The sequence below is a fragment of the Prionailurus viverrinus genome, chromosome E3, assembly GCF_022837055.1.
Source record: "Prionailurus viverrinus isolate Anna chromosome E3, UM_Priviv_1.0, whole genome shotgun sequence".
Taxonomy (NCBI): Eukaryota; Metazoa; Chordata; class Mammalia; order Carnivora; family Felidae; genus Prionailurus; species Prionailurus viverrinus.
Window position 1 is genome coordinate 41,548,816 of NC_062576.1, and position 24,535 is coordinate 41,573,350.

General features: G+C 63.1%; 1 protein-coding gene across 8 annotated transcripts; it reads right to left on the reverse strand.

Moving 5' to 3' along the window:
• CAPN15 (calpain 15) lies at positions 1–24,130 on the reverse strand. Of its 8 annotated transcripts, XM_047837427.1 has the most exons (14): positions 23,896–24,129; positions 21,898–22,062; positions 21,027–21,099; positions 5,619–7,098; positions 4,610–4,818; positions 4,351–4,534; positions 4,046–4,269; positions 3,222–3,347; positions 2,998–3,165; positions 2,410–2,571; positions 2,092–2,324; positions 1,815–1,981; positions 1,556–1,734; positions 1,255–1,396 (listed from the first exon to the last, which is right to left on the reverse strand). In XM_047837427.1, exons 2-14 carry the CDS (start codon positions 22,049–22,051, stop codon positions 1,387–1,389), a joined length of 3,369 nt encoding a protein of 1,122 aa, XP_047693383.1. In that variant the 5' UTR covers positions 22,052–22,062; positions 23,896–24,129; the 3' UTR covers positions 1,255–1,386. The 8 variants fall into 8 exon arrangements, 7 of the variants coding, with proteins under 7 accessions (XP_047693381.1, XP_047693382.1, XP_047693385.1 ...); XM_047837425.1 differs by lacking the exons at positions 21,027–21,099; positions 21,898–22,062 and adding an exon at positions 14,888–15,183 and having other exon boundaries at positions 1–1,400; positions 23,896–24,123; XM_047837426.1 differs by lacking the exons at positions 21,027–21,099; positions 21,898–22,062 and adding an exon at positions 14,888–15,183 and having other exon boundaries at positions 1–1,400; positions 2,998–3,150; positions 23,896–24,121.
• Between the last annotated feature and the right edge of the window lie 405 nt (positions 24,131–24,535).

The following is a 24,535-nucleotide window of genomic DNA, read 5'->3' on the forward strand; positions in this document are numbered from 1 at the left end:
TTACAAAACAAAACGTTTTTATTTGGTCCATTGGAGCCTGAGTCTGGAAACACCCATGGAGAGCCGTCCTACAGGGATGGGGACTGACAATTGGTAAAATAGTCTCTGTGTCAGAAGAGCTGGCCATATATACAGGGTTAAAAATATTCACAGCTCAGAGTAAAAGGGGAGTGGACTGCCTCCCGGTGTTTCTCCAGGTGTAAAAGGCCCCCAGGGCTGCCCGCTGACTGGGAGCTGCAGGACACCGAGGCCGGGTGGGGCCCCCAGGAAGCTGGCCTCACATGTCTGCGGGCAACTGCAGCTCTCTGGCCTGACAGCAACCTCAAGGGAGGACGGCCGGGTGGCCAAGCGGCGGCTCAGCTCCCTGGGCTTCTGAGGTGGGGGAGGAGCAGGGAGGGGCCGCCGGGCCCTACATGTGCCTAGACAAGGAGCCTGCCAGGGATGCAGACACCAAACAGCAGGGCGGGACCTGGGCCTGGATGGACCCTGACCAGGAGTCCCTGACTTCCAGCCCCCGGGGCATGGCTTCGATCCTGGCAGGCGCTCCAGGAATTGCATAGTGTCGCCAGAGGGACAGCTGGGACCTTCCCCATCCCTGGCCCTGAGCCCACGGTCGCCAGGCACCTGCCTCCCGGGACACACTGCTGGGACTCCAAGGACCCCTGCTTGCCTTGTGGGGGCTGGAGGGCAGGGCAATGTGCTCTGGGGGTAAGCTGAGGCGAGAAGGCTCCTGATCTCATGTCCCACGAGGGGTGGTCCCTGTCCTCACCCCCACAGAGGAGGGTGGTCCCTGCTCAGCCTGGAGTCCCAGTCTCTGACCCCTACACGGGAGCGATCCCTGCTCTCACCCTGGGGTCCTGGCTTCTGACCTGCCCAGATCTGGTTCTAGGAACAGGGCCCCTGGCTGCCTCACCCAGGCAGGAGGCCCCAGGCCCCCAGGGAAGAGAAGCCTCACCTTGGTTTGGCCCTGGCAGTCTGAACCCGACCTGGTGGTGGCCGGTCAGAGGGGCCGGCGTACAGGCCCCTTGTGCCAGAGGCAGGTTCGAGGTATTCTGCTTGGTAGCTGGGAGGCCCTGGGCAGGAGGAAGGGGCAGGGAGGAAGGCCTAGGGGAAGCTACTGCAGCTAGTGGCTCCCTGGGCGGGGTCCTGAGATTCTGGTTCAAGCGGCCTCTGTTGGGGTCTCCCTCATAAAGTGCACGTGGGGGCTGGGAAGGTGGGGTGGTCACAGAGGCCGGGGGCCATGCAGGCCAGCGACTTCCGGCGTGAGAGGGGGGCTGTGGGTGCCCCTGGAGGCCGTCCAGTCACTGAGGAAAGCCTGGGCGGCTTTGCGGTGTGCCAGGCGGTGGGTGATGGAGAAGCCTGCGTTGCCCTCCAGCTGGGACAGGATCACCAGGACCTGCCTGGGGGAGGGGGCCGGTGAGGATGGGGGTGGGGTGGGGTGAGGGGTGGGGCCGGTGACCACCCGGGGAAGGGGCCGGTGAAGGCAGAGGAAGCCAGAGGAAGCGGGCGGGCAGGGGGCGGGGTCGAGGAAGCATCCGGGCGGGGCGGTGCCCACCTGTGCAGGGGGGGCACGCTGTCCTGGGTGCGCAGGCTGCCGCGCGTGGACACCACGTTGAAGCTGTCGGAGCAGTCACACTGCACGTGCAAGTAGGACTTGGGATGCCGGTTCTCCACCACCACGATGAGCCCTGCCCAGCCGTGCGTCAGGTAGTAGCAGGTCATGCCCTCGCGTCCCTGGACGGCAGACAGTACAGAGTGGGCTGGGACGGGGCCTCCCCTCCTCCCCCCACCCAGGACCCCGCCCGCCGGCCCACCTCGTGCCGCTCGCCCCGGCTCTCGGTGAGCAGAATGATGGCGTCGGCCAGCGTGGTCGGCTGGGCCTCCACGGGCTCCACCATGACCAGCCTGGAGCTGTACACGGCCAGCACGTGGCCGGGCGGCTGCGGGGCGCAGCGCGGGACTCCCGCCGAGGGGCTGGAGGCTGTGGGAGGCGGGAGTTGGGGGCGTGAGTGGGGGAGGCGGGGGGGGGGGGGGGGGGGGGGGCACAGCGCGGCCCTCCCTGCGGGTGGGGGGCGGCGGGGTGGGACTTACCCTGCGAGCCGGCTGCGGGTCCCGGCGCGGCGGGGCTCCAGTGGTTGAAGGCACAGCACACCACAGCGTACTCGCCGGGCTCCAGCATCACGTCGCAGTTGACAAACTTCTTGACCGCGCGCTTGCTGTGGGCCAGCAGGCGGCCCAGGCTCAGGCGGCCACCGCTGCCGAAGGACGCGCGGAACACCAACACGCACAGGTCCAGCAAGTGGCTGTCCCCCGAGTCGGCGCGCCTGTGGCGAGAGGTGGGGCTGCGATCAGGAGAGTCGCCCCGCCCACCTCCGGCCCCGCCCACCGCCAGCCCAGGACCCCGCCCACCTGCTGCCCTCCTGGAAGAGGGCAAACTCCAGGGAGGCGCGCTCCAGCACCGTGAGAGCAGTCACCCCCACGGGCCCGCTGGCAGAGCTGGGGAAGCAGCCCTGCACACGCGCCTCCTGCCAGTCCGAGTGCACCTTGCAGATGTCCACGGAGTCGAAGTACCTGGGCAGCGAGAGGACAGCTCCGCTGCGCTCGGGTGCAGGCACCTCTGCACCCTCTCCACTCCCTGCCCCAGGGCATCTCCTGGGACCAGGGTCGGGAAGCCCTGGTCCCAGCCTGTTGCCCCTGGACACCACCAGGGGTCCCCAGCCCTGAGCATGATGAAGGGGGGAGGAGGAGGAGGAGGAGGCCCAGCCCTGGCAATACAAGCCCCTCCCTCACTGATCCTGTGCTGAGCTGGATTCTGGAATCCGCCCCCCCCCCCCCCCCCCCCCCGCCCCGGGCTCAAGCTGTCGGGAAGGGCAGGTGGGGTCCCCAGGGCAGGGCACCACACAATGGGTCAACTGGGGCAGAGAGATCAGGTGAGCCAAGGTAAAGGTGGCTGGAGCACAGGGGCTGCCATGGGGCCTGCCTGCAGCGTCTGGGTACCTGATGAAGTCGCTGTACTCCATCCAGAAGACGCCTTCGCTGCTCCCATGTGGCATGAGCTCGCTGCGCAGGTGCCCTGGCCAGTGCGGCCACTCATCTGACCAGCTGCCGTTCCAGGAGAAGCGGCCCCACGGGTTCCGGAGACGCAGGAGCCTGCGGACCACAGGGCTGAGGGCCATGGCCGTGCCCCCACCGCCTCCACCACACATCCACCCGGCCCCTACCTGGAGCCCTGGACGTCCCGGACATCTAGAATGGAGTAGGCGTGGCGGGGACGCAGGCCCAGGCTCTCGTACGCGGCATCGTCCACCTTCATGTTACCCCCACCACAGGAGGCACCCATGAGGAACCTGCACGGGCAGAGCAGCCTCAGCGACTGGGGGCCCTTAGTAAGCAGGAGCCTCTCTGCTGGCCCTGCCCCCCAGTGGGTGGGGGGATAGGAGGAGAGCGGAATGTAGCAGGGGTGGGGAGAGGGGGGGGTCCTGCCTGTGGGACCCTCATGAGACACAGGGGACTCGGGAAATTGCTGGCCCAGCCTCCTCCGCTGTGGTCCAGGAGCTCAGAGGCCTTGGGCTCCAGTGCCCACAAGCCTCCTGAGGCTGGCTGGTCCTGCCGGCTCCGGGCTGTGGCCCTAGGAGGGCAGCAATACTGCCCACTATCAGCCGAGAGCACAAGGTCTTGGCACTCATAAGCCGTCTCTCCCAGGCCTAAGGTTCTGAGCGCTTGCCACAGACACACTGGCCAGCGCGTGCCAGGTCTTAGAAGGCAAACCCCACTCCCACCAGGTGCCTCCGTGGGGCTCTCTCTCCATGCGGCTCCGAGTGGGCCTCTGGTGACTGCCAGGGCAACTCAGGATGAGGCCTTCCAGGTCAGGCCAATGGGCAGCATCCTGCCTGCCGTAAGAGATGCTGGCGAACTTGAGACGCAGGGTGTGGGCCAGAGGGCGCGTGTCCCGGTTCTCCCACCGCTCCAGGCCCCGGCCTGGCCGTCCCCTTGTCTCGCCTCTCCTCCCAACGCCGCTGACCGCCACAGCGCCCGCCCCTCTTACCCAGCCTCCTTAGAACTCAGCATTTTGGCCCAGATGAGGTCAGTGTCAACGGGCTCCTCGCGGGGGTTAGTGGAGCTGACCTGCAGCGCCAGGCTCTCACAGGGGGCACCGGTGAGCGTGGCCAGGCCTTCGATGGCGCGCCCCGCCTGGAGGGCGAAGTAGGAGCCGTGCAGCTTGGCCAGCGCCTTCTCGATGAGCGCCACCCACAGCTGCTTCCGCTGAGCCTACAGGGAGGGGCTGGAGTCGAGAGGCCTGGCGCCCGCCGAGACCCATGATGCCCGCCCCAGGCCCCCCCGTCCCGCCACCTGGGAGAAGAGGAGGAAGCCGGCCTCGTCGCAGGGTAGCATGTCATCCACCAGCACTGTCGTCCACGTGCCGTCCTTGCAGAGCCGCACCTGGTAGGCGCCCTCTGCACACAGGCTGCGTGTGACCATCACCCGCTCGACCAGGTCAGGCCGCTCGGCCAGCACGGCCAGAGCGCTCAGGAACCTGTACGGAACCAGGGCCTTGCTGTGAGCAAACTGGGCCGTCCGCCGCCCAGCCCCCTGTGGGCGCCCCGCTCACCAGCAGTTCCCCAGCAGCCCCTGCAGGATGTCCGAGGGCCGGAGAGTGTGGAACACGGACCACGAGGCGTTGTGGTCCCTGGAGACGGAGCAGTTGATCTCGTGGGGCCGCAGCCACTGCCGCACACGCTGCTGGACGCTGTCACCCGCGGGGAAGCCCACAGACTTGGGCCCAGGGGGGAAGCTGTCATCCACGAAGTTCACACTGTTCTGCAAGGGCCATGGCCTCACACTCAGTCTCCTCCTGGCTGAGGCCAGAGCCAGCACCCTGAAAATGCTGCCTGAGCCCCAGAAGCAAGAGGGTGGGTATGTGCAGCCACCCTGACCGATCTGGAGGTCCTGGCCAAGGCTTTGTGTGAGCTACACCACGCCATGTGGACACGGGGGACACTGCACATCCCCAGCCTGGAAGTTACAGGGATGGCAGGCATGGGGGTGCGGAGAACCTGGGATGGGGAAGCCAGGGCACAAACCCCCAGACAGGCCGTCAGGGTGGGCTGCTGGCAGTGATGGGGGCAGCAACCTGAAGGGGGACAGATAGTCCCTCCAAGTGACACGGGGGGCAATGCTCCCCTGGACTCAGGACCCCCACAGCTACAAGGGCAGAAGAGAGTGAGGAAGTGTCCCAACCCCGAGTTTCCGCAGGGTCTCCCTGGCTGGAGGAGGCACCAGGCCTGCCTGTGGCAAGAAGCCTGCACCTGTGTCCCCACCTCCCTGTGGCTTCACCATCTACGGGAAATCACAGCTGAGAAGGGTCAGGAGTACAGACTCTCATGCGTAGACAGGATCAAAGGGCAAGGGGTAGGAGACCAGGCTGGTGCACAGAGCTTCGGGAAGAGAGTGCTGGTGCTGTCCCTCCGGCCAGAGGAGGACCACCCAGAAAGGACAGAAGGCGCAGACACCTTGGTTGGGGACGGGGGGGGGGGGGGGGGGGGTGCCCACAAAGAGGAGACGTCTGTGGAAGCAGAGTGCCAGACCCGGAGCGGGGCCACCATCAGCACGGTGCTCACCTCCCGGCAGAAGGCCACGATGTTTTCCCAGAGGGCCTTGGCCTCGCCCTCATCGGTCTGCCGCCGCTTCTCCACGTGCATGCTCTCCCTGCGCCTCAGGGGCGCGATGCCCCGGCGCTGGGCCACCAGGAGCTGGGGCGTGTGACAGGCGGCACAGTGCTTGGCCCTGGGTGTGTTGAGCAGAGTGCAGGCAGGGCAGGCCCACTGGCCTGGGCGCTCGGGCGGCCCCACGAGAACCGGGCAGCTGGCCTTGTGGGCTGAGCAGGGACCGGACTTCTCGGCGCTGCAGTCGGGGCAGCGGGTGGGGGGCTCACCGTGCTCCTGGAAGCCATGCAGCTTGGAGCAGCCGCACGCGGTGCATCTGGGGGCTGCCGTGGGGTTCCGAAGTGTGCACTTGGCGCATGACCAGGTGGTGAAGTCGGGGCTGGAGGGGCTGGCTGGCTTGTAGCGCACAGTGTCTCCAGCCAGGTCAATGACGTCGCTGCCCGGCACAGCACCGCAGGCCTCGCAGCGGGCAGGGCTCGCGGGGCCGGGCACAGAGCAGGAGCCACACCGGTGTGGCGCAGGGCCACCCTCAGTGGCCTCCTCCTCCAGCATGCTCAGCCTTTTGCTTGACAGCAGCTCTGCCAAGCGGGAGGCCCCGGGTGCGGTCCGCCCTGGGCCCTGGGGGGGCCCCTTGGAGCCGGCAGTGGGTGAGGGCTGGGTGGCCTCAGGCACCAGTGGCTGCAGCTGGGGGGGAACCTCGCGGCGGCTGCGAGGCACAGGGTTGTTCTGCAGGGTGGGCGAGAAAGGACTGAAGGACGGCGCCCGGGGGGGCTCCTGGTCGGTGGCAGAGGGAGGGTCAGCTTCGGCGCCTTCCCCGGGCTGGGGTGGGGCAGGTATGACGTGGAAGCCGGCGGGGGCCACGATTTCGGGGACCACCAGGGCCTCGGGAGGGATTCTGGGCAGCGAGAGTTTCCGGGGGCCTCCGCAGGCCGAGCAGGAGCTGGCCACGGGCGTGTTGTGCAGTGTGCATCGCTGGCAGGCCCAGCCACTCCCAGGCTCTGCTGCCCTCTCCTGCTCCTCCTCCTCTAACTCCTCTTCCTCTTCCTCCTCCTCCTCCTCCTCCTCAGGCCGCCCCCGAGTTGGCTCTGAGGCCGCCAGCCCCACGGTCCGCACGGGGCCGGCTTCCTCCTTGCAGCTGCCCCTGGGCTCTGCCAGGACCCCATTGATGATGGGCAGCAGGGACGTGCCAGGCACAGGCTCTGGGGCAAAGCCGCACACCTCGCAGGTCTCCTTGCCCAGGAAGTTCCGGAATGTGCAGCGGGCGCAGGGCCATTTCTGCTCCTCCACGCTGAGCCGGAGGATGTGGTCGAGGTCAGGCTTGTGCCGGGGGGCCTCACAGATGGAGCACTGGCGCTGTCCGGCTGGGTTCAGGAAGGTGCAGCGCGCACAGGACCACTCCCCAACCGCGGCCATGGACCCAGGAGAGTGCGTGTGGCTGCAAGGGAAGGTCCTGATCAGTGCAGGCCCGAGTGTCCACCTGGGACAAAGGGGTTGAGCCGCAGGGTCTGTGTCCTTCTGGGCTGTAACAGACATCGGCCCCAAGAGCGCAGCCTATGAGGGGCTCGAGGATTCTGAGGAGTCAGGAGCCCTCAAAGCCTCCAAGGGACCTCACAGGTCTGTCCTCAGAACCCTTCTGGAGGGGCAGACCTGTGGGGACAGAGCAATGGGGTCAAGACACGCTACCCTAGTGGCCACGGCGCTCTGCTGGGGAGGCAGGCAGTCTTTAGCCAGTTCCAGGAGAGAGTATGAGTGAACTTCCTGGACGGGAAAAAGGGCATCCCCAAAAATCTACAGCGAACATCCTGCCCAGAGGTGACACACTGAGTGCTTTCCTCCCAAGACCAGGGGCTCAGCACTGCTGGTCAGCATTGTACTCGAGTCTCAACCAGAGCAGTTAGGCAGGAAAAAGAGGTAAGAGGCATCCAACTGGAAAGGAAGAAGTAACACTACCTCTATTTGCAGAAATCCCAAGAATCCACAAAAAATATACTAGAGTTGGGGCGCCTGGGTGGTTGAGTTGGTTGAGTGACCGACTTCAGCTCCGTACCTTCAGCTCCGATCTTGCCTCACACTGCTTGGGATCCTCTGCCGCCTGCACACACACACCCCCCCCCCCCCCGGCCCCCGCCGCTCCCCTGCTTATGCGCACGCTCTCTCTCTTAAAAATAAACATTAAAAAGAGAAACCACCAGAGCTGATAAATGGATTCAGCAACATTACAGGGCACGAGATTGACACACAAGCGTCAGCTGGGTTTCTAGGCCAGCAAGAGCTTAGGAGAGCAATACCACTTCATCCAAAACAATGAAATATCTAAGGGTACATTTAACTAAGGAGGAGAGACTTGTACCTTGAAAAGTACAAAACGTCACTGAAAGAAATCACAGAAGACATGAAGGAATGGAAAGACATCCCCTCGACCGTAAGACTTCATACGGTTACAATGACAGTAATTCCCAAGTGATTGATAAAATCAGATTCAATGCAAGCCCAATCAAAATCCTATTTTTCTTTTCTTTTTTGCAGGAATGGAAAAACCTGATTCTAAAATTCATATCAAACTGCAAGGACACCCCCCTCCCCTCAACTAGCCAAAACAATCTTGCAAAAGAACGCAAGACAAGGACAAAGCATGTATCTACATATGGTCTGTGTGACCAACAGGACAGAAGTGAGCAGTCTGGAAAACACCCTCACACATATGGTCAAAACTTCTTATTTTTTAAGTAGGCTCCACACACAATGTGGGGCTTAAACTCACGACCCTGAGATCAAGGGTCACATGCTCTGCCAACTGAGCCAGCTGAGCACCCCTCGTCAAATGATTTTAGATAAGGGTGCCAAGGCCGCTCAGGTTGAGGGCAGTCTTTTCAACAAATGGTGCTGGGAGAGCAGGATCTAAGCACTAAACAATGAAGTTGGGCCCTTACCTCACACCGGTAACTCCAAATGGATCAATGACCTAAATATAGGAGTGAGAACTATAAAACTCCTACAAAAAAACCCCAAGTAAATTTTTGGGACCCTGAGGGGGCGCCTGGCTGGCTCAGTCAGTAGAACATCCAACTTCTGATCTCAGGGCTGTGAGTTTGAGCCCCACACTGGGCATAATGCCTACTTAAATAAAGAATAAAATAAAGAAAGAAAAAAAGATAAAATTCTGTGACCTTGAATTTGACAATGGGCCAGTTACGACACTAAAAGCACAGGCCAATAAGGGGAAAATCGGACTTAGAATGAACAGCTTCCATGCTTCAAAGGGCACAGCTGGACAAGTGAAAAGATCACTCATAAAACGAGAGAGAATATTTGCAAACGTGTCTGACAAGGGTTTTGCATCCAGGGAATAGAAATAACTCCTATAACTGAATAACAACAAAAAATCTGTTTTAAAAATGGTCAAAGGATGTGAACGGACATTTCTCCAAAGAGGACACACAAGTGGCTATGGAAGCCTGTGGAAAGATGCTCAACATCACTGGCCACCAGGAAAAGGCAAACCGAAGCCCCCGAGAGGCACCATGATGGCTGGCCGGAATCCACAGTGCAGACGACAACAAGGACCCATGGGCACCGGAGAAGAGAGAACCCGTCGCCGCATCGCCAGCGGGAATGCGGAGGCGGCCCTCAGCACGTGACAATTACCACCTGACCCAGCAATTCCTCTCCTGGGTGTGCACCCCCAACAAATGACAACTGGTACCCCAGCACGCACACACATGCTCAGAGCAGATCGATTCACGACAGTCAAAGGTGGAAACAACTCAAAGGCCCGTCAGTGAATAAACAGGTAAACGAACTGTGCACTGTTATTCGGCCCTAAGAAAGAATGAAATTCTGACACAGGCAGCAATGTGGATGAACCGTGAACACGTGGAGCTAAGTGAGAGAAAACAAACACAAAAGCACAAAAGACCGCACGTTGTAGGAGTCCATTTACAGGAAATCTTCACAACGGGAGACCCAGAGGCAGTAAGAAGTGTGGTGGCCCCCAAGGGCTGGGGACAGCTTCTTAAGGAGCACCGAGGTGATGAAGTCCGGGGACTGGGTAGAGGTGATGGGCACACACAGTGTGAATGTACTAAATGCCACTGGTCATTCACTCTGAAATGGTTACTTGATATTGTATGAATTTCATCTCAAAAAAAAAAAAAAACAAACCTCAAGGGGAGGGCCCAAGTGACTGGGGGTCACGCCCACTCAGGGCCAAAGGCTGACTCCCCCAGCCCAGCCACTTCTTTGGTCTCTCTGGGGACCCTGGGCAGACATCTGACTGTGAAAAACAGCCTAGCAGTGGTCCAGGCTCACCCGCTGGGTCAAGGGAGGGGAGGCTGTATCCTGAGGGGCTGGGCACTGCCCACTCACCTGCTCACTACCAACCCACACCACCGCAGGCCCGCCCTACCTGGCCCCACGGCACCGTGCGAACCTGCCCTCCCGTGGCACACGCCCAAGCTGCGGGGGCCACGCCCGGTGAGGCCCACCCGCAGCTGGCAGCCCCGTGGGGTTGTGGTGGGGAGCTGCCCAGCCCAGGGGCATCCCGCGGGAGGTGTTCAAGGTCAAAGGAGGCGGGAGAAAGGGGACAGCCCCTTCCACCAGCAGCTTATCCCGAAGTGCTGGCAGTGCCCAGACCCGAGGGATCCCGTGCCCCTCCCAGGACGGGTGGCTGCAGGGCTGGCAACACTCACAGTGCACCGCACCCTGCCTGGAGCCCCTGTCCCTTGTCCCGAGGGGGAAGCCTGCAGGCACGGCCTTGTGCCCCAGATGCCAGGTGTAGTGGCCACAGAGGACACAGCACCTCCCAGCGGCTGGGCTGTGGCGTGTGCGTGTATGGGTCTAGTAGCGCTGAAGGGCAGTGCGGGGGGTGGGGGGGGCGGGGTGCTCCCCGCTCCTCTGCCGCCTCAGATGGGTCAATGCCTGGGGGCGGAGAGAGAGAGCCCTTCGACCTGCTTCTCAAGGGCTAATCTGGGTGCAAGGGGGCGTCTACACTCCATGACACACAGTCTCCTCACCGATTGTAGCTCTTCTGCCTGGCGGAAAAATCAATTGTTCTTTACAAGGCATGAAGCCCGTGCTTCTGATGCTGTTTATGCCAAAACCTTTTGGTTCAGGAAGAAAGAAAAGTTGCCTCTTCAAAAAAACACAAAAAAACAAAACAAAAAAAAACCCCCAAGCAACAGGAAAGTTTCTCAGGGCCCAGGGCAAACTCTGTGAAGCCACCTTCCCAGCCTGTGTGGCCGAGACTCAGGAGCCAACACAGCCTTGCCCACAGATGGCAGTGCCCAAGCAGACAGACGGGCGGTGGGGTGAATGGGTGCCAGGCTGGGCTCAGTACAGGCACTCAGCACCAGCAGAGAGGGGCACACGAGCTTTGGCCTTGGCTTCCGTGCTACGAAAAGCCTAAGAAATCTTCTTGGAGACCACTGGGCCCTCCCCCACACTGTTCCCCACTCAGAGAAGGGTCCACAGTCAGGGTGTGGGTCACAGTGTGTGCCCAGAGACACACACACAAGCATGGGTTAAGTCCTAGGCTGCTTTCACCCCAGCTCCAGGATCAGGGCACGGTCACTCACCCCGCACACCTCACCTGGCTTGGTCGCGGGGGCCACCAGAGCTAACGTGACACTCTGGAGACCGTCCACTCCCGAGCGGGATCTCCAAAGAAAAGCCCCTGGCCCCGGTGCAGGAAGGGGAGATGACACCTGTTCTAGGACACATCTGCCCTTGGATCCAGGGCTCTGGGGGTTCCAATTCCCGTTTGCCCTCCTAATCTGCCAACTGGCCAGTCTCCCACCTGGGCCCAGCTAAACTTGAGGTATGGTGTCCGTTGGTCCTGGCCAGCACCTGGGGACACTGGCGGCACGCGGCAGGTTTTATAGCCATCGTGGTGGACAAAGCACACCAGGAAGGTTCTGTCTGGGGTTCAGAAAGGGTTAAATCAAAGTAGTGCCCGAAACTCAAATTTAGCCCTGTGCAGGGGCGGCCCTGGGGATGGCGGCAGTGGCACAGGGGTTCCCAGGACAGGCAGTGGTGAGGGCACTGTGCTCCCTCACTGACCCCTGCAGCCCACATCTCGGGGTCACTGGGCAGGCTGAGAAGTGGCTCAGAGGTCAGTGACCTGCTGACCAGAGGCCCCTGGCCCTCACCTCCCTCAGGTCACCTCCAACTCCACAACCCCAGAACCCCAGGTCGCCCCGATGTGACGCAGGGCCCGGGTAGGAGCTGAGGGCTCACAAGACACTCAGAGAGGCCAGAGCGCCCAAGCAGCCTGGGAGGAAGCAACGGCGTCGGGACCCGGAGCCAAGCCAGACTCCAACACAAAGCGCATCCGAGCGCCACGACACCACACAGTTCAGGACACGGGCTGAGTTGTGTCTTGGGAGGAGCCAGCTGCCCATGGAAAGACTTGAGTTACTCCTTACAACAGAAGGCCAAGTCAATGGGAAACTGAGGCACTTGTCCAGAAAATCCCAACTCCAAATCCCCACCGTGCCCTCAGTCTTCCGGGAGTCACTGGCACCCGGTTCCAATTCAAAAGGGAGGCTACGGAGTTCCTCTGGGGGCACACTGTAAGCTCCCCCTAGTACCCAGGACACGCACGTTTGCAGGAACACGGACACTAGTGGTCATCAGCGCAGGGTGCAGCACAGCCCTGGGGGGATGCCTTTCCTCCCCAGACAGTTGAGAGTGGTAAGTGGTGTCCACACTCGAGGCCCTCAGTGAAGCCGCCAGACCTGAGGCTGTTAGGGTCCCGGGCAGGCCACGCCAAAAGGTCTGGATGCCCCACTGGCCGTGACCACAGAACCCCCGACCCGAGGTCTCGAGGCAGGCCTAGGTGCCCTCCTCTGGGGTCATCCTCCTCATTTCTGTGTTCCCAGGGCTTGCAGGCGACGATGCCCTCGGCCACCGCTTATGGATTAAGGTGAGTAGCTCCCAAGGCCTGGCGGTGGGTTACAGGGAAGCCGGTGCAACGGGACGGTCCCGGCCAAGGAGACAGCATGCCCAGGCACGGAGGCTCTTCAGTGAAGGGCGCCCTCCAGACTGGCAGAGCGCCCAATGCGTGTGTGCGTGCATCCAGGTGTGCGTGTGGGGAAGGGTCCTGAGGGGTGGTTGGGCGTGGGCACCTGCCTTTCTGCCCCATTTCCGGCCATCTGCCTGGTGCAGCTCCCCCCAACCGTTTCTCATCCGCAGTCGGGGCGTCTGTCAACTCCTCCTGCTTCGCCTGCTGCTCGCAAGGGCACACAGCGACTGCCCCGGGTCTGGCTGGCTGCAGGGGGCAACAGGAGGAGCCGTCGGTGCCCCAGCCCAGGGGAAGAGCCTGGCAGGAGGCCAGAATGAAAAAGTTTGACTCGGTTCGGCAGCGTGCGCCAGGATCCAAAGTCTGACGGGCACACGTGTCCCTCAGCACGCTGGGGTGTGGTGTGCAGGGCCCACACCTGGCCTGCTGCTCCTTTCGGCCAGCCCCCGCCCCAGGACCCAGTAAGGAATTACCCCCAGGAAGGAAGGAAGTGGGCATTTGTGAAAAGCGTGTGGACAGACGGGTCACACGGGGAGATGCCCCACATCATCGGTCGGGAAGACGCACACCAAACCACATGGGGATAGTGCCCCGCACCCGCCAGGGTGTCTGGATTCAACCAGGCACATGGTCACAAGTGTTGGCCAGGGCGGGGAAAAGCTAGAACCCTCCCCCTCCGTCACTGGTAGGGACGCACAACGGTACAGCGCTGTGGAACACAGGCTGGCGCTGTCTCAGGAAGTCGGGCAAACTTACAGTGACCCTCAGCAGCTGTACCCCTGGGTCCCCGCCCAAGAGAAAGGAAAACGTGTGCAGACGCACAAACGCTTGTACGTGAATGCTCACGGCTACACGATCCGTGAAAACCAAGTGGAAACAACCAAGTATCTGTTAACTGAGAAACGGATACAACAGAACGGGGTCCGTCCGTACAAGGGGGTATTTATTATTCAGCCACAAAAAGGAATGAAGCCCTGACACCCACTGTCACGTGGACAGACCCTGAGGAAGTTACACTCGGTGACAGAAGCCAGATGCAAAAGTTATACGATTCCACTGGTATGAAATTTGTCGAAAAGGCAAATCTACAGGCAGGAGGCAGGATGGCTGCCCGGGGAAGGGTGGCAAATGGGCAGGGTCCCTGGGGGCTCACAGACCTGGGCGCACAACTCTATGGACGTCCAAAGCCAGGCAGCTGCACGCTTACAAGGGGGTGAATTTGAGGGCACGCAAGTAGAGACACACAGATGTCTACCCGTGCGTCACCAATACCGTGACGAGGGAACAGAGGAAACTCCTCCTGTCGCTCACCGGGCCACCGGGCCCAGTGCCTCCTGCCACCGGGGTAACTTAGGTGAGACGGCCAGATGCCGCCACCGGCTGGGCTCACTTCTCCAGCACCCTGCAGGGGCCTCCAATGCCATTGCAGAAGGGAGATCCGTCAGGACCCTGTCTACTATCCACCTAGACGGTGACCCCAGAACAGGGCTGGGGTCCAGACACCAGAAGACTGTCCTGCAGAGTGAGCTGCGTCCACAGGAAGTGACGGCCAAGCGCACGCAGCATGGCAGGTGCCTGAGGGAAGGTGTGCCGCCACTGGCGGGAGTCACAAGAGAGCAGGGGCTACCACTGGAGGTACCCTGAGTGCCTGCTGAGCACGAGGCTCCCCTCTCCAGCGGGGCCACGGGAGGGGCCAAAGTCAGGGGTGGGCCATCTGAGCCCAGTCCCCGCCGAGACCTGAGCAGTGGGCACAGCGCCCAGGCTGCTCCCCACCAGTCACCCCAGAACTCCTGGGAAAGGGTACCCAGGTGACTCAATGGGCGGCCTCGGCGGAAAAACCTGGGCGGAGCCCGGTCGTGCCCGCGGCTGGCTTGGGCTGGCACGTGAAGGCCTGCCTGGGCAGGGGCACCACGGCAGGAGGAACAGCAGAGCGAGCCCTGTACCTGGCAAGCAGGCCACACAGTCCCTGTCCCAACTACACCAGCCAGCCAGGCCCAGACCCACGCTGCACGTGTGGGGGGAGGGCTGGCGCCCCAGATTTTCTCCAAGAGCCTCTCAAGTCTCAGGCCTTGTGGGGGAAGCGACTTGCCTGAGGATTCTCAGAAACAGGACACCCCCCCCCCCCCCCCCCGCCCTCTGCCCAGGAAGGGTCACTCTGACACAACAGCACTCCCGCCCCCGGGCCCTCCCCTCCCCACCCTCTTACCTTCGGGCCCGGGGACGCGGGGACGGGTGCTGCCGGGTGACCAGGGCACCACCCCAGACAGGCCCCCCGGGGCCGCTCCTACACCAGCCGGCTGCTGCAGGGGGCCCAGGGTAAGGCGGTCCCCCGGGGAAGCCGTGGTCCGACTCGGTCTCGGTGGCCAGCGAGGAGGCGGAGCTCCCCATGGCCCCCGCGGTGGCGGCCGCGCTGAGACCCGGGCCTGGTCACACGCGGCCGGCAGCGGGTGAGGTGGAGCATGGAGGGAGGACAGCGCCCACGCCGGAGACAGGGCAGCCGGGCTGGTCAGTCACACAACAGAAATAAACACAGAGAGAATAAAGAGAGAGAGGAGAAACAGCATGACTCACGGGAATGAACCCCCAAAGCCTGGGGAGGCTACCCGGGGCACAAGCGACTTCGGGGACCCAGGACCCCCACCAGCGCCCCTGCTCCGCTCCTGACGACCGACCACAGCCCATCACCTGCCCCCGGGGGGGCTGGGCACGTGTCCAGCTGGTCTTCAGAGGGCCCCACCCTCAGGGAGAAAGAAGTCACAGGATCACGCTTTATTGTAGAGACAAGGCCTGAGGGGCATCAGGCTGAAAGCAGGGGAGTGAGGAAGTGTGCGCAGTGAGTGAGGAGTGAGGAGCTGGGCAGCCCGAGGGACGGCCTTCTCGAGGGAGCACCAAGGACCCATGTGGCCCGGCAGAGGCAAGCGGACTCGATCCACCTGCTTCTGCGGAGCCTTCCTGAGGGTGAGCCTCCCAGGCCAGACGGACCCCAAGGGCCCAGGAAGACAAGGGGACTCTGGCAGAGACGGCCTGCACTCAAGGGAGGCTGTCTGACGCCCCATGGGACGAGGGAGAGACCTCGAGGCTTGTTCCAAACAAGGCAAGTTCCAATGAGGCTTGGGGTCAAGGAGCCCAGCCCCCAGGGGGCCGGCGGCTGGGGTGGGACCGGGGGAGGCCTCTGTGCAGCGCAGGCCAGTAGGCGCCCAGGCTCTAGAGGGCCACAGGGACAGGGTATGTGGGTGGGGCCAGAGGCTCCCCGAGCCGAGAGTGACCAGCAGCACATACGCGGCCCTGGAGGCCAGGGCCGGGAGAAGTTTGGGTCCCCTGCCCCATAAGAGCTCCAGCCAGATCACCCGGGTCCTGTGCACAGCCTTGCCTTGGAGGGATGGGGACGTGGGTGGGACAGAGCAGCGCCAGCTCCCACCACTCAGGCCTCCCCACGGGGCACCGCCAGAGCAGATTCTGGGAGGCAGAGACCCCGTGGCCTGCAACACCGACACCATCCCGCCCCATCCATGAAGGAATGTCTGCGGGCGCCGACCCACAGGGGCCGCACGAGCCACAGATGCCCTTTCCAGTCGCCCGGCAGCCGTGTGAGAAAGGTAAAACACATGGAAGGACTCTGAAAGATGCATCTTATGTAACCCGACACGTCCTAACTGTCCCTGCGTCGGCGTGAAATTGAGGTAAAACCACGTGTGAGCTAGTGATACGATTCCAGGCGACATCCTCGGACTCCGCTGTGATGGCACCCCTTCGTGTGGACGAGACGAGCTCGAGTCAGACCCCGAACAATCAGAACAGCCCCCTGGACTCCAGTCCACGCGGGAGCTCCTCCTAGGAAGGGCCCGAGTATTTCTGACCCACCTTTCACAGCCAAATCTGGGGCAGAGGGGCCTGAGGTGGGGCCATATGCACTGGAGGGACCGCAGACGCTCAGGCTTGGCTCCAGGGCTGGGGGGGGTCCCTGACCAAGAGCTCTGCCTGTGCCCCTCGGGAGAGCGGAGGGCCGGCGGGGGGTGGACCGTGCCACCTGCCCTGAGTCAGTGCCAGCACCACACGCACCCGAGGCAGGCAGAGCTGAGGAGAAACCAGCCCCCAAGCAGAGTGAGGGTGTGGCCCCAGGCTTCCCAGGGGGATGTGACTCTGCCCGGAAGGAAGAGGTCTCAAGGCCCTCGCACAGGCTGGGCGTGCTGTCCGAAGCACCGAAGCACCGTCGAGGACCCACCGGCTCCTCAGTAAGGCCCAGAACAGGTCTTCGGCGGCAGGGCGGTGAACGCTTAGGCCTGTCCCGGTCGCTCAGGGAGCCCTGCACGTGGCTCCCTGAGCACCAGCCTCCTGACATGTCTTCGGGGAACTGGGACCCTTCAGGCCCCATCTGGGGTGGGCTATGTGGTAGCAGCCCAGCGTCTCCTGGGAGGGCAGAGGCAGCACAGGGTCCCTCTCCCCAGGGGCTCAAGACAAGGGGTGCCCTGCAAGGGGAAATGCTCCCCAGAGAGCAGCTGGCTCCAGAGGGCCTCTCTGGGACCGCCAGGGAGGACGGCACCCTGCATCCCATCCCCCGTCTTGGCCCCACTGGGGGTGGTGAGACCCCACGAAGGAGCACCCCGGTAGAGTGAGGCCCCCTGGGGAATGGCCACCAGCCCCGTGCTAACCCGAGAGTGCTACCGGCGCAGGGTGACGTGCGGGAAATTCCGCCAGGGAGGCTGGTCAGTCCCGGACTCTCACGCTGGCTCCGCGCCAGAACGACCAGGCACGGGGACATTTCCACACCCTGTTCCACAGGCCCTGCCCCTTAAGACGAAACCCGGGGGAGGGCCTCCGTGGGGCAGAGCACACCCCGACCCCAGGTGACGGGCATCACGCCGCCCTCCTCTCCTGCAGGGCCTGCTGGGTGGGCAAAGCCCTCACCCAGGCGAAAGAGTGGACACGGGCCACACATCCACACCTCCTGCATCTTCGCTCATCCAGCAAACACCCGTCAGGTGCCCGCGTGGGCCACGCAAGCGACAACACTCGAACCCTGTGCGTGAAGGGCGCCCCTTCCGCTGCCGTGCCTTAGGACAAGCGCGATGAACATCACGTCTCTGGGGGGAAGCCAGAGCGCACACGGTGGTGGCGCCAGACTCCCGCGACGCGCAAAGGGCAGCGTGCTTGGTTGGCAACGTGGTGCCGAGGGCAAAGCCCTGCCCGCAGCCTGACAAACCACCCGGGCCCCCTCGGCCTTGTTCGGGAGCTGCTGCCCTAGATTTAAACGGGGCAGCGGCCTACATCCGGCCTCATGGAAGCCCGGAGGTAGGGCTGCAGTCTCCGTTCTGAGGTGCTGACCAGCAGGGGCTGAGCGGTCTGTCCCCCAGCGGGGGGTGAGGCGTGCGCCTGGCAGGGCACGACCCGCCCAGAGGGACCAGCACGAGAAGGGCTAGATGAGGACTACTCCGTCCCCCCACCTACCTCCCCTGCCCGTGGGCCCTCTGAGAGGGTGAGTACTGAGACTTCAGCAGGCGCAGGGCGCGGAGAGTAGGGGTGGAGTGCTGAGGTGCAGGGGTCAGGTGAGCTGCTTCCACCAAGTGAGAGTTCACCCAGGTGACACCCAGCAGGGGCCACCCACCCCGCAGGGGTCACCATGACTTGTCAACCGAGAAGCCTACGGGCAAGTAAAAGGCATGGGTGGGGGGGGGGGGTGAATACACAGTATGGGTCACACCCCAGGAACCAGTCGGGGTGTTTATGGCCCACTGTGTCCTGTGCTCCTGGGTCCCTTAGTCCCGTGTGACAACGACCCGGGTTCCACACGTTAGCTGTATGCTGCCTAACGATGCCTCTTTCCGTATGCACACTCCTCGCCCAAGCCCCTCCCCAAACACGCAGCACCACGACTATGTCCACGCTGCACATGCTCCCCGAGTTGTGCTAGTTCTCCCCGGGTGAGAAGGCGAACTTTGTGTCCCAGTTCCACAACACCCCCACCCAGGTGTCCCAGGGAGCAAGTCTACATGTACCTCCCAGTCCCACAATAATGGTGAGAACCACAGCAACCCTGACAGGCTGCCTGAGGTCAGCCCCAGGACAGGCCCACGGGGGTGGGCACAGGGGGAGCAGCCTGCTGGGGGGGCACGGGGGAGGGGGGCACAGGGAGGCATGGGGGGAGCAGCTTGCTGGGGGGGGAGAACGGAGGGGGCACGGCGGGGAGCGGCCTGCTGGCAGGGGTGGGGGGACATGGGGGAGCAGCCACCCTGCTGAAGCCCAGAATCGCACCCAGCAGACACGAAACCGGTCATTCAGCACCCCCACAGCCTGAGTGCAATCGGGCCGGACCCGCCCTGGGGAGAGCCAGACTTTGACCTCCCTGTACCCCAGGACTGACAGGACAGCACTCTCCCTCAAGGGCCATCCCGCCAGGGTGCCAGAGTCGGGGCTGGACCACCAGGCCAGTAGGGGTTCCCTGCAGCACGCCCTGATGCAAGGTGGCCCCGAGAGCCAAGCTCTCTCTGGGCAGGGCGAGGGGTTGCCTGCACTGCACACGAGCCCTGTGGCCCAGACGCACCCACAGCCCTTGGGACGGGGCCCTCCCAGCGCTTCAGGTGCCAGACCCTCCACGCAGAGGGAAGGCTCCGTGACAGCAGGCTTGCCGGCGGTACATCCACCCGGAGGGCACTCCCTTTCCTGGAAGGTTCTGGACTCTGGCCCTGGGCCTGCACACCCACCCCAGGCTTATCAGCAGGAGCCAGAGTCTACTCCGTCCAGGCTCTGCCTCTCACCCCCGGGCCAGGGTCACACGAAGGCTGTCTTACCCTGGGCACGTGGGCCTGGACAAGGAACAACCCTCATTGTCCAGGCTGTATGCCGTCCGGACGGTTCCCTGAGGAAAACGTCCAGATGGGAGCCTGGTGGACACCTCATCCCTGAAGAAGCACTTGCAATTTTAGGGGCAGCGTCCAGAAAGGGTCTCAGAGGTCTCTATTTTTAAGTACGATCATAGAGTTGTCTCGACATATTTTTTAGAGTACTGGGCCCAAAAGTTGGGTCCTGCGCAGTCATAAATATGGGACATTGATTTATGTGTTTATTTGTCATTGCAGCAAATTGATGGATTCCCCTGCTGTGCTAGACCCTGACGTGCCAGGGAGCAGGACAATGCTTCCAAGGTTGGTGGCTGAGGGACTAGGTCCCTTTAGAAGCTCCATCTGTCCCTTACCCAGAGAAGGCTAGGGGCTCCAGGACAGCTGCGTGGCTCACCAGCCCCTTGCTGCCTGCTTCAAGACCCCTCAATTCCATGGGCCAGCCAGGGTGGCAGATGGGGCTGTTAAAGATCCTGAGTCCTCAGGGGACAGGGGCTGCCAGAGAAAGGTGCCCAAGTGGGCAGGGCTCCAGGCCAGCAGCCTGCCAGCTACGGAGATTCACCTGGACTCAGACCCCAGCACCACTGGCCACTCTACCCACCGACGGGGCAACCGTGTGCAGCTCTGTGCTCCTTGGTATAGGATGACTGCGGTGGGGAGGGCACTGGCGGCCTGCTCGGTCCTTCAGGCCAGAAGGGCCCAGACTCCGCCTCGCTGTGGCCTCCTCCACCAGCCCTCTGTTGCCCTTAGGCAAACACAAGGCCGGTCTCCCCCACCTGCTTCGCAGGCCACTGTGCCCTGGGAGGTGATGTCACCAGCCTGCTGAGCTCAGAGAGCCAGGTGCAGGGTGAAGGTCGTGGGCCCCATAAGGGTACCTAGCACTTCCTGTTACCAAACTTGAAAGGAACCATACTCTGTCCCAAACCCTTGCCCTCGGGACCAGGAGCTGCCGCCTGAGGGAACTACAGGATGGCGGTCACACTCGTCGGCATTTCTGGACTTGTCCACATCAGTCAGGTCCTGGCGCCGGGACACATGGAGGACCTATACTCATCACAGGGAAACAGGCAGCCAGTGACCAGGGAGAGGAGAGGAGGGCCTCTCCAGACAGACGCACTCACGCGCGGGGGTCTCGGGGCTGCCTGCACGGAGAGGAGCGGGGTCACTGAGCATCCTTGAGTCTGTGGAGGCCTACACCACCTCAGCTGTGCATCATGAGAAAGGGTACACATTCCAAAACGCTGTTGTCAGAGGAACAGGGACGTTCTCAGGGTCTCAGTTTCTTAGTTCACAGGTTCAATATTGTTTAATGTCAGATGATATGTTCTACAGGGAAAGAAAAAGCACCAGATGTACCCCCTCACTTGGGGCACCTTCCTTGGCTAAGGAGGCCTGGTAGCCTCTGGCCTCACAGCAGCACAGGTTTCGCGGGGCCGTGGGGACACCTAGCCTGAAGCTCACTTTAAGGGAGGAAGAAGGTGAGTCGGGGAGTCAGGGAGCCGTGCAGCCTACCTAGGTCCCAGGAGCTCAGGCCTCCCTGCAGCCACTGTTCCCGAACAGCAGGGTTCCAGAACGTACCACCTCCCTGTTAAGTGGAGGGAGGGGACTATCAGGCCAGGGCAGACGGTCCTGGAGTTCAAGGTGAATTTAACTGCAAAGGGCAACGTTTTGGAGAAGTGTGGATGCTGGGAGATGGAGCTCCAGAACGAACCCCCTCCGCCTCAGGTCCGGGCTGTGACAGCAGGGGTGGGTAGGGGCTGCAGTGAAGGCCTCCTCTGGACAGACACACGTGACACCGCTGGGCAGCAGCTAACTACCCACTCATCTCCCTGACTACCTCACAGCACCGTCCAGGCACGTCCTTCAGCCTGGCCACCAGGGAGGTGGGGACAAAGCTCCCCTCAAGCATGCAGAAGCAAGAGAAACAGGGCACGGAACAGCCACCATGTGTCCCACTCCCATCTCCTGCAAATCCACCCCTGGTACCCAGACTAGTCCTTGTGGAAGGGACGGAGTCACTGACTTCCTGAGCGGCCCCTCCTGGGGTGTCTGTGCTGGGCCAGGACAGCCCTCTGTCCTCCCACAGCCCCCGGCCCCTGGCCCCCTGCACCCAGCCGGCCCTGTCCTGGAGGCATTCACACAGCTGTCTGCCAAGCCCCTACTCAGACCCTGCAGGGACCCACAGAATGATGGGGTGTGGCTGGGCAGGTCTCTAAGCTTGAGAGACGGAAGCAGCCCAACCTTCGTTCACAGAGGGTAGAAGCCAGCAAGGCCACTCTTAATCCCCCAAAACGTTGTGGGGTGCCATTCTGTACTCCCCTGGGAGGCCTGGAGCTACCTGCCAGCAAGCAGCTGGGGAGCAAGCAGCTCAGGGAGCACCTACTCGGTGTGGACGGGACACCGCTGAGCACCAAGGGCCCGCATGCGCACAAGGAGCCAGAGACACGGCCCGAGAGGTGGAGTCGGAGCCCGGCACAGGCTTCCTGGGTGTTCTCGGCAGAGCAGGAAGGGAAGAAGGTGGGGGAGTCTGAGTCCATGCCGAGGAGCTCTGCACAAGAGATTGGGCAACAGACACGATCACAGTCCTGCTCTGGGACATTCCCAGGGTGCTGGTGCTGAGTAATGGGGTGCAGGGCGGGACCAGAGGAATGGAGCACTGAGGAGGTGCTGGCAGCCCAGGTAGGAGGGGAGAGCAGGACCAGGGCTGAGTGACCCCAGAGCTCGTTCCGGACACCGGGAGCCGGAGTGTCCCTGCTTGGGACGCCGGCCCAGGCTTTGAAAATCTGATGAGGAAGCCACCCAAGGCACCCCATGCCTGTCCCCACTCTGATGTGGGCCTCTCACTGCAGCCTCACACTCCGGAGGAGAGCAGCAACCCAAGACATTCATGGACACACGTGACCAGTCACCAGGGCTTCCTGGTTCTTCAAAAAGCCTAACCAGTTTGTTTAACCACACCCTCCCGTGCCTGAGGTACATGGCGGGGGGGGGGGGGGGGGGGGGGGGGGGGGGTAGGCAGAGGCTGCTCTGTGTTCAACAGCCACGAATGCAAGCCTGTGGGTGGCTACCCCCTGGGGCTCTTCACCCACCGTGGGTCCAGAAAAGGCACCTGCGGTCTTCGAGGGATTTCAGGGCAGAAGACTCTTTCCAACTGCCGCAAATGTAACAGGCCATGGAACCAGGAGGTACAAAGGCAGCCTCGCGGGTTGGAGACCTGGATGTGCAGCCCCCTGGGCCCCTTGGCCTCAGTCTGCTCATCTGAAAGCAGGACTTACCAGGGAGCCACCCGGGACAGGGACCCGGAGAGCTGGGTGAAGGGCAGGGGACCCAGAGCAAAGACGCAGGACCCGAGATCGGAGGTCCCAGCCTGGCAGTGTTATCGCTGAGCCCTGGACTCAGCAGGGCTTAAACCTGGCTCTCGGGAGGTCACGAGGTCACCAGCCCGTCGGCCCAGAATCAACTCAGAGAGATTTTAGAGGCGGAAGGGAAGGGAGAGAAGTGCTCCTTCTGGGAGCAGAAAGTAAGATGTGCCCGACCCGAGGCCAGGCTGAGTGTGGCCCCCTGCCTGTCTGGGGCCCTCTTTCTGTGAGTCAGACCAGGGAAACTCTCTGCTCACATCTGAGAAAGTCAGAAGTGGAGGGATGCAGTGACTTCCCCCTTCTGCTCTAGCCCAGTCTCTGGGGGGACGGAGGGGGTCACGGACATGGCACAGCCCACTAGACCTGGCCGACGAGGGGCTCAGGGAGGAGTGCAGGCTCAGCTGGGCCTGTCTGCCCTCCCAGGCCTGGTGGCCCAGGAGCCCTGTCGCCTGCAGTCCGGTCACAAACTCTCCTGCATGAAGCGCCCCTCCCCCCACTCCCGTCCCCGCGCACCCCGGAGCCACCCAGTCAGGGCCACTTGACCACACAAGGGTTCACTGGTCAGTATGAGAAGGGGTGGCCAGCAGCCTGGCAAACGTTCTCAGGGGCCACCCCCTGTAACTTCCCTGTCTCCGGAGAGCCAAACCAAGAGAAAGAGGAAGTGTGGGGTGGCCGGAGGGCGCCGCCCCCGGGGAAGTGCCCGGAGACGCGCTGTGGGCAGGGATGCGGGGGGCAGCAGGGGGCATATCCCCTAATGCAAGCGGGATCAGGACAGGCCTGGAAGATAAGGGCACTCAAGGGCAGCAGGGGCTGAGGCCGCTTCCAGCGTCCGCAGCACCCCGGGGCTGGTCTCCCAGTGACCCAGATGACCCAGGTCCGCGCGCGCTCCCCTCTCAGGCGGCGCCCCCAGCCCTGCTCGGGCTCCGGCCAGCGCTCGGAAGGCGCCGCCCGCCGGGCCCGGGCTCCGGCGGGGGTCCAGGCCGCGCCCCCGACTCAGCCCGGCCCGGCCCGGCCGGACTCACCTCCGCAACCTGGCGACGCCTCCTCAGTCCCCGCGGCCCGGACGGCGCGGCCCCAGGCCTGCTCGCCGGCGCCGGCCGATCCACAACTTCTGCCGCCGGCCTCCCGCGCTGAGCGGCGGAGCAACCGCGCGGCCGGCCCGGCCCCGACCCGGCCCGCGTCCGGCGCCCGCCCTACGCCGCCTCCGTAGCGTAGCGCCCGGCCGGGGCCCCGCGGCTACGGCGCGCCCGGGGCGCACGCGGCGCTGTGAATCGCGCGAGCGGACTACCGCTCCCACAGGGCCGCGCGGCACCGCCAGGACGGAAGCTCGGGGAGGTGGCCGGTGCGCGACGCAGGCCGGGAGTTGTAGTCCTCGGGTGTTGGCCAACAGCCGCTGCGACTGTCTCCGTCCAGGGGCCCGCCGACTTCCCGGGCCTCCCCGCCCGCCAGCACCGCTGGAGAATGCCAAGACCCGCGCCACGGGCGGCGCTGCGTGTCGGGTCTGGCTCGGAGTGACGGAAGGAAACCTTCCAGGAGAGGACTGCGCTGCTGCTCCCAGAATGCCCTGAGCTGGAGGAAGGGGCGGGACTTCCACCCCGCCGGTCTCTGAACTTCAGGCTATGCGTTGCAGGCCCAGGTGTGGTGCTGTGGTTGCTTCCGCGG